The sequence below is a fragment of the Bos javanicus genome, chromosome 4 (assembly GCF_032452875.1).
Source record: "Bos javanicus breed banteng chromosome 4, ARS-OSU_banteng_1.0, whole genome shotgun sequence".
NCBI classification, from domain to species: Eukaryota; Metazoa; Chordata; class Mammalia; order Artiodactyla; family Bovidae; genus Bos; species Bos javanicus.
In genome coordinates this window covers 82,011,767-82,026,951 of record NC_083871.1, presented here as the reverse complement: position 1 = coordinate 82,026,951, position 15,185 = coordinate 82,011,767, and the positions used below count along the sequence as shown (strand labels likewise).

General features: G+C 43.8%; 1 protein-coding gene across 1 annotated transcript in view; it reads left to right on the top strand.

Annotated features, from left to right (window-relative positions):
- The window catches only part of POU6F2 (POU class 6 homeobox 2), a 389,805-nt gene that overhangs the window by 356,799 nt on the left and 17,821 nt on the right, over window positions 1–15,185 (top strand). The window contains exon 6 of the mRNA XM_061414518.1: window positions 7,114–7,320. Coding sequence (XP_061270502.1) covers window positions 7,114–7,320 — 207 coding nt within the window. The remainder of the gene's footprint in view (window positions 1–7,113; window positions 7,321–15,185) is intronic.

Here is a 15,185-nt window from a genome sequence, read left to right as displayed (position 1 = left end):
AGCCTACCAGGCTCCTCCATCCATGGGATTTTCCAGGCAAGACTACTGGTGTGGGGTGCCACAAAGGTGAAATAATCACCAACGATTTTCCACTAGTTAGTGGGAAAACCTAGACTTGTACCCAATCAGTGGGGAATTTTTTTCCTCTCCCTCTCTCAATACATTTATCTCATGAACACTATTAAGAAAAATTACCTTTAATGGCTTTTAAGTGAGTGTGAAAGTCACTTAGTCATGTCCAACTCTTTGGGACCCCATAGACTATACAGTCCATGGAATTCTCCAGGCCAGAATACTGGAGTGGGTAGCTGTTCCCTTCTCCAGGGGATCTTCCCAACCCAGGGATCAAACCCAGGTCTCCCAAATCGCAGGTGGATTCTTTACCAGCTGAGCCACAGGGGAAGCCCTAATGGCTTTTAAGAAGCCATTAAAGGGGAGAGGAATTTCTTATTGTTGTCAGTGCTGTTTTTACAGCATTAGTTTTCATGCAAATTATCCTTCTCATAATGTGAGTCAAAGTGACATTTTAAAGATCATGACACTTTCAGTTCTTGACTCTTGTCTGTGAGTGTGTTTCTAAAGTTGAAGCCAAGTAGTAGAGCACTCAGCAACAAGGATCCTCATTCTAATTGACAGTGAGAAACACTGAGTAGGTAGATATTCCCAGAGGCAGAATACTTACTGATACCCGTAGTGTAAGCATTAAACTGTATGCTATAAAAAGCTCTTTTCGCATTCATTAAGAAATTGTGTGTCATCTGTTTCTTGCAGTTTGACCTAAGATAATTTGTCTCATGTCCTGGGCTTTAGTTATGCCTCCTTCAGACACACCTCCATTCCCTATGCCCATACTCTTGCCAGACATTGTTAATCAATCGTGGCACTGTTTCTTCCTGAACACTGGAACCTTCAGAGCTCCAGGAAGCCATAGCCAATTGGTTGATTGATTGATGTTCCTGCAAGAAGATTAAATCTATTTATCCTTAGTTGCATGTCTTCCTCTAATTAAACTCATTGATCTGCTTATCTTCATGCCTTTTCTATCTCTGGTTCAGATTCTCCAAAGGAAGACCTCTAAATATTCATACTTTTCATGTTTCCCTCCTTGGATACAGCTATGTACAAGAAGGCACTAGATTCATGTCACAAAAATAACTTTTGTTTGGTAAATGGATATATTTCCCTATTCTTCCTAAATCAGCATCCTAATTGGAACTGCCAAAACAACCAAGTTTAACCTTAAACTTGAGAGGACCTGAGACTGAAGTCAACATATTATGTAAAGAAGACAAAAATTCCCTGGAAGAAGAGAGAACAGTGGCTGTGGCCACTGAAGGAGACAGGTGATCACTAGCTACCAGCTCCTCAGCTCTCAGAAGCTAGAGTTCTATGTTCAAGAATGGACAAAGTGATGCCAGGTGTTAACAAAAGCCTTTTGACCAAAAAGTGCTGAGGTTACACAAATATTTGACAAAGAATTGTCTCTGCTGATGGACTGAAAGCCCTGAAAAATCACCCATTTCCAGCACTGATGGGTTTCCTTTTCCTAAAGATATGTGCAACAGAATTACTTGTCACATTGACATCTGCAATCACATTCTCTGTGGCAGAGTTTAACAGCATGTCATAGACTATTACGACATGTGGCCCATCAGACGACTTGTCTGGATGCCCTAGGCTTCTGTGATACCCCCTCAACTGCTGCTGATGACACCTACATGCTGGCAGTGAATAAATTCAGCACCCATTCCCCTCCATCAGTCATAACGCATCTCTGCTAAACACCTCAACTACACCGAGGTCCATAAGGGCATTGCAATGATAACGTGGTAACCCAAGGCATTACAGGGCTCTGAATTGCTGGGGTTTGCTACAATCACAAGATAATCTTTATGGTGGCTTAAATCATAATGGCTACTGGATAATAATAGCACACTTATGTGCAAGTCATCCCCTTTCTTATGGAAATAGGGAGATGTGCTAATGAACACTAGTAATCATTTCAGTGATTCTTTTTAGTTACTCTTACAACATGGACTTTATTCTCCCTTATGGTTTATGCTCTTAACCCTTTTAAGCAAAGAGACAAGTGAACATGAACAGCAACAACCAAATAAGTTCCCTGTCAGAGAAGCTGGAACTCTTAGGTCACAAATTATCATTGCAATAGCAGTATGGGCCTCGTCCTGGTTAAAGCATTCATCAGAGATGAATCATTACTGTTGGATTCAGGGAAAAGACAGAGGGGATCATTGCAAATGATGCCTGAGCTATTTACTGTGGGATTGATGGGCCAATAACTTCACTCAAAAATTTCTAATGTTGCAACCTAGGCATAAAGTAGACCATGCTTGTTGAATTGAAGTGGAAGGCACCGAATCAAGCATCCCCTATGCCAAGGATTCATTGAATCCTTTTGCTTCACACTTGGAGGACTACACTAATATCCCAGTGACTCATCTCCTGGTCAATCACCTGTTGACACTCCAGTCCATTCTCGCTACACAGTCACGTTCTCATCTGAAATAGCTCCATTTCAGTACTCTCCCCTGGAATTTGACCCTTCCAGGCCAACCTGTCACTGCCCAATGTCTGCACTCTCTTTTGCATGAAACGAGGTAACTCACCACTGCCACGTTTCTCACCACCCATTTGAAATGGATTCTCTGACTTGCCATATCCCACCCAACCTCCAAGACGCTCTTCTGCCTCTGTTTCTTCTAGGAAGTCTTCCTAGCCATCATCCTCATCTTTCTTCCTCTGAAACCATTCATTCATTCCAAATATTCCTCTGAGCACTGACCACATGAGTAGAGAGGTTTTTATCAGAGAGTCCTTGCCACTTTGACACATATCATTTCTCCATTGGGTTGTTAGAATCTTTGCATGCAACGAACCTATATTTTTTATCACCCACTCCCCTGCCCCAGTTGTGTCTTCCTGGTGTCTTCCATGGTACATGACACTGTGTGTTACCAGAGAAGGGTCTGGTGGTACGAGGCTGTTCTGCCAGAGTCCTCAGCATCTCAGGAGAGCTGGAATACGAGAATATCTCTTGTGTGTCTGATGCCTGGATCCAGAGTCCCAGCACAATGGCCATTTGCTCGGTGACATGTGCTTCCATCAGGACATCTCCTTGTGGTAAATCCTTAGGCCTAGGAACCAGAAAATCAAACTCCAAAAGCTAGTCCCTGGACTACAAATGCTTTGAAAGGGGCTTGTTTCTATCTTTGTCCTCAAATCAATTTCATTATTGCCTTTTCTTTTTTAAAATTTCTTTTTGGCTGTGCTGGGTCTTCGTTGCTTTGTGAGGCTTTCTCTAGTTTCAGTGAGCAGGGGCTACTCTTCGTTGCAGTGCATAGGCTCATGGCAGAGGCTTTAGGCATGCAGGCTTCAGTCGATGTGGCATGTGGGCTCAGCAGTTGCAGCTTATGGGCTTACTTGCTCCCCAGCATATGGAATCTTCCTGGACCAGGGATCGAACCCATGTTCCCTGCATTGGCCGGTGGACTCCTATCCACTGAGCCACAGGGAAGCCCCCTTATTGCCTTTTCAAACCTCAGCTGTGATTTCCTGATTCAGTTGAAGGATATGTGAATGCAAATACTTCCTTTGAATATTGAAAAGCTTTTCATTTAAAACACAAGTATTCCAGGTCAGTGAACCTCCCACCTTGCTGCCTTGGCTCCTCGCACATCCTTGTGACCACCTTTTGGAAGTTAGAGTCTAAAGAGAAGTTACAGTGAGATCTATGTAAGCAAAATTGGCACATCTGACAAATTTTCAACAACACAGTATGTGACGGTCTCCACACTTGGATGCATGGGAGCAAATGAAAATGAGCGAGTTGTAAGGCACTGGGGAATATTAAAAAATTCCCCATAGAGTACTGCCAAGGGTTTGACAAGCTGAGATGGTGATCCCAACTGTGCTGAAAGGAGAACAAAAATGAAAAACACTCAACTTCACAGAAGCCATCCTGACTTTAGAACCACCCAACCCCACCCTTCCACCTCTCAGACAAAGCCTCCCATTAAAGGGTTCCCTCCGTCAGGCCATTGTGGGTCCCTCTGGCTCTGACATTAGCACTGCCTTCCCCTCAATAAGTGATGCTAAGGCCCAGGAAAGAAGAGAGGAGCGAAGGAGGGGCGAAGGGGGACAAAAGTGACGCCATGTTTTAGTAATGTCACCGTGAGGTGTTGGCAAGCGAGACTGCACTTGGGGAAGAGGCTGGTGAGACGCTGTGTTTGCCTTTTCTTCTCTGCACTCAGAACGCAGGCAGAGCATCTCATTACCGCCAGGCGAGCACAGACTCGTGTCAATCTTCTTGGAAGCAGAATGCCTCACTCCACATCCCAGTGTGTTCTGTAGCTGTCAGGTGCCTGCCTCCTCTGAAGCCTTCTCCCGGGCTAAACACGCTGACATCCTGCCTAAAATAGAACCCACAACCCTGCCACCTAAGTGAATCCAGCTTCTGCAGGCTTTCATCTGGGGCCAATCAGGAGGAGTGGGGCTTCCCAGGCCCAGGGAAGTCAGACAGGATGGGTGAGCCTCTGGACTTTCCCAGTGCATTGAGGACAGGGGCGTTGTACATTTCATGGTGCAGGTGAGGAGAGTGGGAGTAGCCTGCATCAGAGTCAGACAAGGATCTTGCTCCCCCCGTTGCCTGTGGAATCAAAGCCTTTGGACCCTTTGGATGTTAACGCAAGACCAGTCATCAATAAAGTACTTATGCGCCCTGATCTGTTGATGTGGACTCCTGCTGAGCTTGCCGGCACTGATGGGACAGGCTCATGGCCAGTGCTGCTGGAGGGACAGCACAGTCTTGCTCAGTGAGACTGTGGAGCTACAAACTCCCTGCAGGACCACTGACCACTCTCTCGGGAACAACTTGCCTTGATTGTCTGCCATTGACAACTGCCATGGATACCTGATATTTGCACAGCTCCTCCATTAGCACCATCCCACAGGAGCTTCTGTGGTGGAAGCATGGCCTGCCGAGTGGGGAGGGATGTCTCTCAACCCTGATCTTTGGACTGAATCCTGTGGTCTTGCAGGTCTTCTGCAATGCCAGCTGTATCTGGAATCCAAGAGACAGCTGAACCCAGAAACCACTCCTTCCCAAGATAGCTATTGAGAAACTATATCTCAAGCCCTGCCTGGGGCACTCTGGACACAGAAAATGAAATCATTTATAAATTTAGTCTATAAGCAGCTAAGCGTCTGGTGGGAAACTGCAAACAGAATGCAGGGCTTTTCCTAAGAGCAGGTGCCCTCCTGGGTCCTCCCTGTGGTGGAAGCCAGGGGATACATGGAAAAGTGAGCATTTGGGGGTCCTGCAGACCTGGACCCCAGCTCTGCAACTTGCAAACTCCTCCCTGAACCTCCACTGTCTTACCTGCTAAAAAAGGGTGAGACCAGTGCCCGCAGGACTGAGCTGTTGTGAGAATGTGGAATGAATGAAAACCAGATCCATGAAAGCACTTCCTGAGATAGTATTGTTAATGTGTCGGGGTGGCCCCCTCAGGTCACGTTACCACAGTTCACGTCTGGGAAGTGTCCCTGGAAGACAACCAACAGAGCAGAGCTGCGTAACCATCCTGGGGTACCTAGAGGGGACAGCATCCAACTTGAATTCCATGACTCTCCCTGGGAGAGTCCATGACATTGGAAAAGAGAGTTGTATTTTCTTTTCTCACCAATTAGATTTGTCCCTGTCAACTTATGAATGTGTCTGTTTCTGGATCTTATGAACACCTCTGTTCATGCTCCCTTTCTCCCACCACGGTGACTGGATCCAGCCAGGCCCTCTTGTGATGCTCTGCATGAGCTCTTTACTGACACCAGAGGCTACCAGATACAGAGAAAAGCCTCCCCCACCTGCCACAGAAGCCTTGATCCTCTCACCTCTAGGGCCCAGTTTAAAACCCATGTTTTAAAATGCACTTTCAGAGACTTCCCTGGCAGTCCAGTGGTTAGGAATTTGACTTCCAGTGCAGGGGCTGCCATTTTGATCCCTTGTCAGGGATCTACGATACACATGCCTTGTGGCCAAAACCAAAACCTAAAACAGAAGCAATATTGTAACACATTTAGTGAAGACTTTTACAATGGTCCACATCAAAAAAAAATTAAAAACAGAATGCTCTTTGAAAAATGTTCAGTCCTCAGTCATCATTTCACCTCTATTTTGAGTTTCAAATATCGGTTAATGATCCCAGTTCTTCCTCAGAAAGCATAGGCTCCTTGACGATGTTGTAGAGGAGGCGGCACAGCTGGGAATGGACTTCTGTGTCCCTGACTCCAGAATCTGGGCTCTCCACCACCGTGATCACCAGGGTGCTGCTGGGGCATCCAGTCATGCTGGGATGTCAGGGAGCTAACCTCCGACCTGAGAGAGGAGCAGGAGGGCGGGGAAGGGAAGAGGGCTGGAGAGGGCAGGAGAGACCCAAGCAAAGGAGAGGGTATAAGGAAGCACACTGTGTGTGAGGAGCCCTGTGGGGAAGGGGCACAGCTCCCCAGCCAGATCAGGGCCTTCAGTGCATGAGTCGTTGATGCTCCGTCTGCTTCTGAGACAGAGCAGGTGTGTCTGCTGCGCTGGCAGAAGTCACATGTTTCTGCCCTCACTGATGCCTGAGTTTCCTTCCTTTTTTTTATATATATTGGAGTATAGTTGTAGTGTAGTATAGTATTAGGTGTTGTGTTAGTTTCAGATGTCCAGCAAAGTGTCTCAGATATACAGAAACATATATATATATATATTCTTTTTCAGATTCTTTTTGCAGATAGGTTGTTTCAGAGTATGGAGTAGAGTTCCCTTTGCTATACAGTAGGTCCTTGTTGGTTGTATATAGTAGGGTATATCTGTTAATCCATGATTTTAGTTTTAAATAAGATGTTTTCCCTTTTCGTCCAGGCACTCGGTCTACGTGTGTTTCTCTCTCCTTTACGTGCTCATCCTTTGCCACTTTCTTTCTTCTCCAGATGGGTCTGAGGATTCTGAATCAGCTCTCAGTGAGCCTCCAACAGAGACCAGAGCATGAGAGAGGTTCAGGTGCCTGTGCCAACTCTGAGCAGAGCCTGGAGCCTCACCTGTGGGCCTGTTTCTTGCAGATTATTGGGACCATTCCTCTGATGCCGAATCCAGGGCCCTCAAGCCAAACAGCAAGTGGCACGCAGGGCCTTCAAGTGCAGCCGATTACCCCCCAGCTCCTGACGAATGCCCAGGGCCAGATCATTGCCACAGTCATCGGGAACCAGATCCTGCCTGTGATCAACACGCAGGGCATCACGCTCTCCCCCATCAAGCCCGGCCAGCAGGTAAAGGCCTCTTGTCCAGACAGCTGGACACCTCTCCTTACTGTCCTTCTTCTCTTTGGGCTCAATCAATGAAAAGTAATTTTTTAATTAGAAAATATTTAATCTCACTAATCCTAACATATCGATACTTATTTTTTTTAAAAAGCAAGTAGCTTTATTTTTCATTCTTAGTGAATATGAGTGACAACTAAATAATTGCTAATCTATAAACAAGAATATATTCAGTTATAACAGGGACAATTGCCTAAAGTTCAATAAATTTGTGTTCTTATTTATCACAGCTTATGATACTTAACTTTCAGTCAATTTTAAAAGGGGTCAACAAGAAACTAAGACCAGTTAATGACTTATCTGTAAATGGGGGGGAAAGTATTACACATTAAGAGATCCCAAATTGATGCTGTTGAAAGTGCTTCCTAGAAATTAGGGAATGAAAAATAGGAGGTTCTAATTGGCAGAATTTTATTAAAGCCATGAGAATCCAGTATGTTTTATCCATTCAAATATCAATCAAGCACTTTCTGTGTGTTATACTAGAAGCTGGGTACACAGCCCTGAAGAAGAACAACATGGTCCCTGACCTCATGGAGTTTCTGGTTAATTGTTTTCTTCAATAAACCTTTCTTGATAACCCACTATACACTGAGCCCCTGCTTAATGATAAGAAACAGGGTTGAAAGAGTGACAGTTTCTTGTCTTAAGGAGCTCATAGTCTTGTAGAGGACACAGATGTATGAGCACAGCCCCATTGTGCAATAAAACAGAATGTCCTGGGACTTCCCTGCTGGTCCGGTGGTTACAAATGTTGTTGACCCATCATTCACCTGACTGACTCCAACCCATCCATCAAGACTCACTTCCAAACCACGTGAGCACTTCCCCTGCGGGGAGGCGGGGGACGGGGTGGGGGGAGGCGGGTGGAGCGGGCGAGGAACTAAGATCCAGTGACATGGATCTTTATTAAAAAATTTTAATAAATAAATAAGACAGCATGTCCTGTAACAGGACAGGTATGCACAAAGTTTAGTATCATCACAAAGATGGAAGTGACTGACTTTGTCCAGAGAGTGTTGAGTCCTCACATGGTTTGGAAGTGAATCTTAATGGATGGGTTGGAGTCAGCCAGGTGAATGATGGGTCAACAACATTCCAGGCAGTGGGCATAGCAGGCACAGAGGCAGGGACACACAAAGAAGCCTGGAGTGCTAAAACACAGGGCAAAGGTTCATGTGACTGAAAGGCAGAGTGAATCTGAGAACAGTCATGGAAGGGGCCTAATATTCAAACTGAAAAGGGTGGTTTTGTCCCAGTATGATCTTGAGGCATTCCTCATCTTTGTGCCTCAGTTTTCTCATCTATAAAATGGGGAAATGTCAGTATCTCCCTCACATAGCAGCTGGGGGGCCTCTCTTACTCCCGTGGTTCTCCCTCTAAATCGAAACCACTGCCTGTGAGCCAGGGTTCCCACCACCCTCTTCTTCCCCAGCTTTCTCACAGGCAGTGGGACAGTCCCTGACAAATGTATCATGAAGACTTCTACCCCCTCCCTCTGCCCCTGTCTCTCAGCTATTTTCTTTCTTTTACTATTTACAGGATTCCACTGTATTCTCTAACCTTCTAAATAGTTCCCCCAAGGGAACTGGACTGGTCCCTGCTGGTCCAGTGTTAAGACTCTGAGCTTCCACTGCAAGAGGCACGGGTTCCATCCCTGTTCAGGGAACTAAGATCTCACATGCCACACAGGGTGGCCAAAAAAATGAATAAGTAGTTCCCCCAAATGTTTCACTGGCTTTTTAATCTCTAGTTCTATCTGTTCAAACCTATGTTCAAAATTATCTCTGGGCGCAGAAATGAGAAAATTAATCTTTTTGTACAATCTGCTAAAAAACTATTTCTGTCAGCAAACCCAAGTTGTAAATTGCCAAGAAGGTGATGAATTAATTAGAGATCATCAACATTTAATACAAGTAGCTCTCACTCTCACTTTGAATTTCTGCGTAGGGTGTGTGGGTGATAGACCACTGCCATTGTACAAGATGACAGCTCTATATTTGAGGTAGTACAGTGTTGATCCAGAAGGACCTAACTAAGAAACGGCAAGTAAGAGGGAGGTGGTCCTCCTCAAACCCTCGCCCACTATCAACAGCATGAATCCATCTACACAGTCTCTCTCGTGAGCATAGATGCACCTCAGAATCTTGCTCACACCCTACCTGTTGACCCCTGGAATGAAACCTCATTATCACAGTGGGAATGTCTGGTCCTCTGCTAGTCTAACCACTGCCATCAACCCTGTTGGTAGAACTGGAGATCTAGCAACTGGGAAGAAACAGCCAGCCTCTAGGGGATGTGCCTTGCCCATCCAACTCATGCCATTTACAACGATCGCAGAGAGCAGGAGTTGCCTTGCCAGTATATGTGCATGCATCTCTCATGAAAGTGCATGCTGAGAACACATGTGTGCACAGCTGAAAAGAGTGACACTCAAACCTTCCTGAATCCTCAAGTCACGGCAGGCACCCATGGGCCTGTCCCGTTGTTCAAGGCACCTGCCAGGGGTCTACTCAAGTCCTAGAAAGGTCAAGGGAACTGATGACAGACCTGGTGAGAAATATCAGGAGAAGAGCGCCATACTGTTTCTTGGCATCAGCTCTGATTGAAACACCTCGGAAAGTGTAGTAAAGTTAACAAGTTGGGTGAATCAACAGGAAATGCTCAAGTCTGAGTCCCAGATGTAAAAGGGGGAATTCTGAGTATAGAGGGTCATAAAATGCCGAGAGTCCAAAAGTAAAAAGCTCAGACCTAGAGATATATATAAGAATAGTGGTCTTCAATTTTTTCTTTAAATATTACCCTTTACATTGAAGAGATATAATATGGACAACCACTAAAAAATAAAGGATTTCTCTTGTACAGTAGAGAAGTTTCTCAATTTATTTTTTCATATGATTTATGACAAATGCTTGATCTCACCAGAGCATAGTTCCAGCAGTAAAATATGTCATAAATTACAAAAGCAGAGAAATCCCTAACTCGCACTCAAAAGGAAGTCCACTTTTTATGGAGTGAAGTACAGGCCTCTTGGGCTAGATGACCTGGGGTGATTCATTTTAATTTAATAAAAATAATTTTAAAATCTTAATTTTTACACATGCCTACCACTAGTTAAAAGAACCTGGATAAAATCGAAGAGTGAAGAGTCAACTACTCTTGAGGATGCTTTGTTCCAATGATGAAAGATTGAGAACCTGCAAAGTTATCATCTGAAATACAAACAGTATTTTTTTAAAAAAAACGTATACCAGTATCTGATAGTTCTAGATATCACTTCCATAGTATCGAATCGGGAATTCTTGGTGAGCAATGCAAAGAGATAAAGGTCAGAAAATGACTAGATAAGAAAGAGAGGGGGACTTCCCTGGTGGTCCAGTGGTTGAGACTCTCTGCTCCCAGTGCCGGGGATGTGAGTTTGATCCCTGGTCAGGGAAGTAAGATCTCACATGCTGCACAAAAAAAAAAAAAAATGAGGGAGAGAGAAGTATCTTTCTGTGCATGGAACAAAGAACTTAATACAAAAATATTTGGTAGAGCTTGAAAGTAAACTTTCCTTTCCTCCATAAGATTCTGCAGCTCCAAAAGTCAGAGTGACCCACATGCCAGGGTTTGCCCTTATTATTCTGTGATTGTGAATTCATGATTTCTTCATGAGCAGCACAGAAATCATGTTGTGTATGTTTATTCTTCCTCTGACTCAATCCCAACAAGTTTATGGGAGATTTTTAATGTCATTAAGAAAATAGAGACACGGGAAAGGGAAAATGTGATTTGTAAAATCAAAGCATTGAAATTTTTCAAAAATTAAATACTATGGCTATAATACTTGGAGACTGCCATCCATGAAGGCACTCAATTGTTCTTCAAAATGTAATCTTGATGCTAATAGGAAGGCAAAGGAAAATGATTTATTTAAACTAGCTATCTAAAATGCCGTGCATGCTAAGTCGCTTTAGTCGTGACCAACTCTTTGCCCCCCTACGGTCTATAGCCTGCCAGGCTCTTCTGTCTGTGGGATTCTCCAAGCAAGAACACTGGAGTGGGTTGCCATGCCCTCCTCCAGGGGATAGTCTTGACCCAGGGATCAAACCCACATCTCTTACATCACCTGCACTGGCAGGTGGGTTATTTACCACTAGCACCACAGGGAAGCCCCTAAAATGCTACATGATTCTCTAAATCCATCTGTTTTTTTTATTTTTTTTTCAAGTAAAAAAATATAGTCACCATTTTTTTCCCAGCTGTTACCTAAATCAGTAGTTTCCAATTTTTTCTTGGAGCCATCCAGAATGAGACACAAATAAGGTATTTCTACCCATACAGGATCTAAAATAGTCATAAGTGTTTCCTAGAGAAAGGAAATGTGTGTCAGTGACCCCAATACAAAACAGACCTTTGACCTTCCAGACACACATCCGGGCATCTCACCTCTCTGGTCTCCCCTGGTCAGTCCCAGTCGAGCTCAGCTGACAGAGCATGTGCTCCCTGCTCACCCTAGCCTGGAATGCCTTTCCCACCTCTTCTGTCTGGCAACTCCCACCACCATCCCCCTGCCCAGGATCCCTCCTTTGTGAAGTTCCCATTTATCATGCTCTCATCTTGGTTCTCCCCTCACTCCATTCACTGTCAGCAGTCTGTACTGTCTACACCTGAAAGGCAGGGACCAGACAGATTCAGCCTTGCTCAGGACCCAGCCTATGCTGTGTGCTCCATCCATCGTGTTTAACTGCTACCAAATGGTAGTGTTTCCCTATCAGGGACACCAGATTCCAGAATCATGCTCCCTGAGGAGCCCAGCCTAGGCCCTTCCGTGGCTTTCTGATTCTGTGTCTTTTGCCATTTTCCAGTATGTTCCAAACCAGCACCTGCCAGCAGCTTGGGGAGAACTTCCACACAGCACTCTCTTCCCTAATTCTCCTTCTTTCTCTGTTAACCCCTTCCTCTGCACTAAGATGCAGGGTTCTATCATGTTCTAGATATGATACACAAGGGAGTTTTTAACTATCAGAATTTTTCAAAATTTTAGTACTCAAAAGTTTTCAAGTTAGGTTGTCCTGAGGTCAACTCTGAACCTTCCAGCAAATTTAACACCTGCACAGTTGGCCACATCCACTGTAGAATGAACTCCTCAATAACATTCAGGTATTCTTTATGTCCTCCTAATTAAAAGTTCTTACTAAATCTAGGCTCTGGCTTCTCTTGTCTAGACGCAATAAATCTACTTTCTTTACCCTAAGACAAGATCCTTCCAAAACCTTAAGTGGACCCTCAACCAGCAGCCTTAGCCTCACCTGGGAACCTGTTAGAAATGCAAATGATTGACTCCCACCTGGACCTACTGCACCAGACACTGTGGGGTAGGGTCCAGGGATCTGTGTTCTACCAGCCCTCCAGGTGATTCTGAGAGTGCTTAAATCTTGAGAACCACCGATTTCGTTTCTTCTGCACCCACTTTGCCTCTACCTGTTTGGAAAGTTTCTTCTCCCCCCTACCCAAATGAATTTCTCTGTATTTAACGCCATTTGAATTTTACTGTTTATATAAATTAACTTTTTCCAATTCATCTATCACATTCTGGTTCTTCATTTTATCCCATTTTCCAATATGCTTGTCACCTTCACTTATTTGTATATCAATTGTGAATTTAATTAGAAGATGCTTTATTCCAGAAACTATAATATTGTTAAGGATATACTGTGTTACACAAGGAAGACAGATGAGGAGCACTGGCACAGAAAATCCAGAAAGCCTTCAAAGTGTGCCTATGTCTATTTTTGTTGAATACAGTAAACAGCAGCAGTGCCAACCAACACAAACAAACCAACAAAGCCAGCCTATGAGATGCAGTAAGAAGCGTAAAGCTTAAGGAACTCTGAATCCTGTTTCTGCCTGTCTCTCATCCCCTGTGTGGGATGAACATCCTCACATCCTTCTCTCCGTCCCTGGATGAAGCAGAGCCCCAGGCTAACATGAACTGCCCCTTCCTTTTCCTCCTTTTTGGTGGACTTTCTATGCCTGTATTAATTTGCTAGAAATGCCATAACCTTAAAATCTTGATTCTTTCCAAGTAAGAACTTTTTAGAATTTTTATGGGTTATTCTGAACTGTTTGGTTAGATGCTGGAAGGTAAGCAGGACCCCAGTGTTCTAAAAAAAGTGGTCATTTCCTTTGGACAAAATACATCTTTCCTAGATTCTTAGTTATCTTACATTCATCTCTTTCTTTGACTGTGTAGACATAGAACAAACTCTCAATAAAGCTACTTTGTTTTCCTCTAGAATTCCTTCTCTTGTGTGGACTGAAGCCTAGTAATTTTTCTTTACTGAGTTGTGTATGAGAAAAAGAAATTTAAATTGATTATTGTCTTATCCAGTTCCTTGATGGTACTTTGCCACACCCAGGGCCAATAAAATATTGATGAAATGGTAAAACCAAAGACTAGCTCATGATTCAGTAACTCAAAACTGTGCAAAGCTTTTGTCAAGTAACAATATTTAGAAGGACAACTCAATAGGTTAGAGGGGATAGACTGACATGCAAATATCCATCACATTTTATTAAGCAAATTAAAAATAGATTTAATCTTCAGTGTGTGTTCCTACAGAATAAAATTTACTGGATTCGATTGTTGATTATGTGCTCAGCAGATTGGCTAATTACTTTAGGCAGATGCTTGTTGCATATTAATTTGAGTTCCATGTCAATTACAACTACCTTACTTCACAATCGTAGCACAGTGGAGTACCAATAAGGATCTTCCCTTGAGATGTAATTGCAGGAAATTGTGGAACAGGACAGCCTGGCATCCTGGAAAGAGCCCTGAACTATGGGGCGAGAGCCTAGATTCTAAGGCAGACTCATGGGCTTGGGAGAGTCACTTACTTCCCATAATTGGGCCAGCTATATCTGCTGCATGAGATGGCTGGATGGCATCACTGACTCGATGGACGTGAGTCTCAGTGAACTCCGGGAGTTGGTGATGGACAGGGAGGCCTGGCGTGCTGCGATTCATGGGGTCGCAAAGAGTCGGACACGACTGAGCGACTGATCTATCTGAGAGCTAGCCTGTGAATCTGGAGAGCAAAAGCATTACCACGGGGTAGGGGGGGAGGGTGGGATGGGAAGGGAAATAGGTCCCTAAACACATTTCCAAAGTAGCACATGATTAACAATTGTATGAAAGTAGAATGTTAATTGATGGTTAAAAACACTTTAGGGAATTAAAAAGACTGTCGACCACAGGTGTTGGTGATGCTGCACAGCAACTAGAATTCTTATACATAGCTGGTGAGCATATCAATGGCTCCAGCCACTTTGGAAATCAGTTTGGTAGTTTCTTTAAAAGGTAAATGTGCACTTAAGGTATGACTCAGTCATTTCCACAGTTCCACTCATAGGTATTTACATATAAGAAATGAAAACACAGGGATACACAAAAATTTGTCCATAAATGTTTATAACAGCTTTCTTCATCATAGCCCCAAACCAGAAATAACCCAAATGTCCATCAACAGATGAATGCACGGACAATCTTTGACATAGATATGCATACAGATGTATAACAATACTATACATATTTCTCAGCAATTAAAAAAATGATTTACTGATATATCCAACAAAACTGGGTAAATCTCAAAAACAGTATCTGAGCAAAAGAAGTCAAATGCAAAAAAAGTACATACCATACAACTCCAGTTTTAGAATTATGCCAAATGAGTACATGTGGCAGGAAGCAGCGCAGTCCCTGTCTGGGGCCAGGAGCTGGAAAATTGATTACAAAAGCAATTAGGGAACTTTATAGAATGATAAGA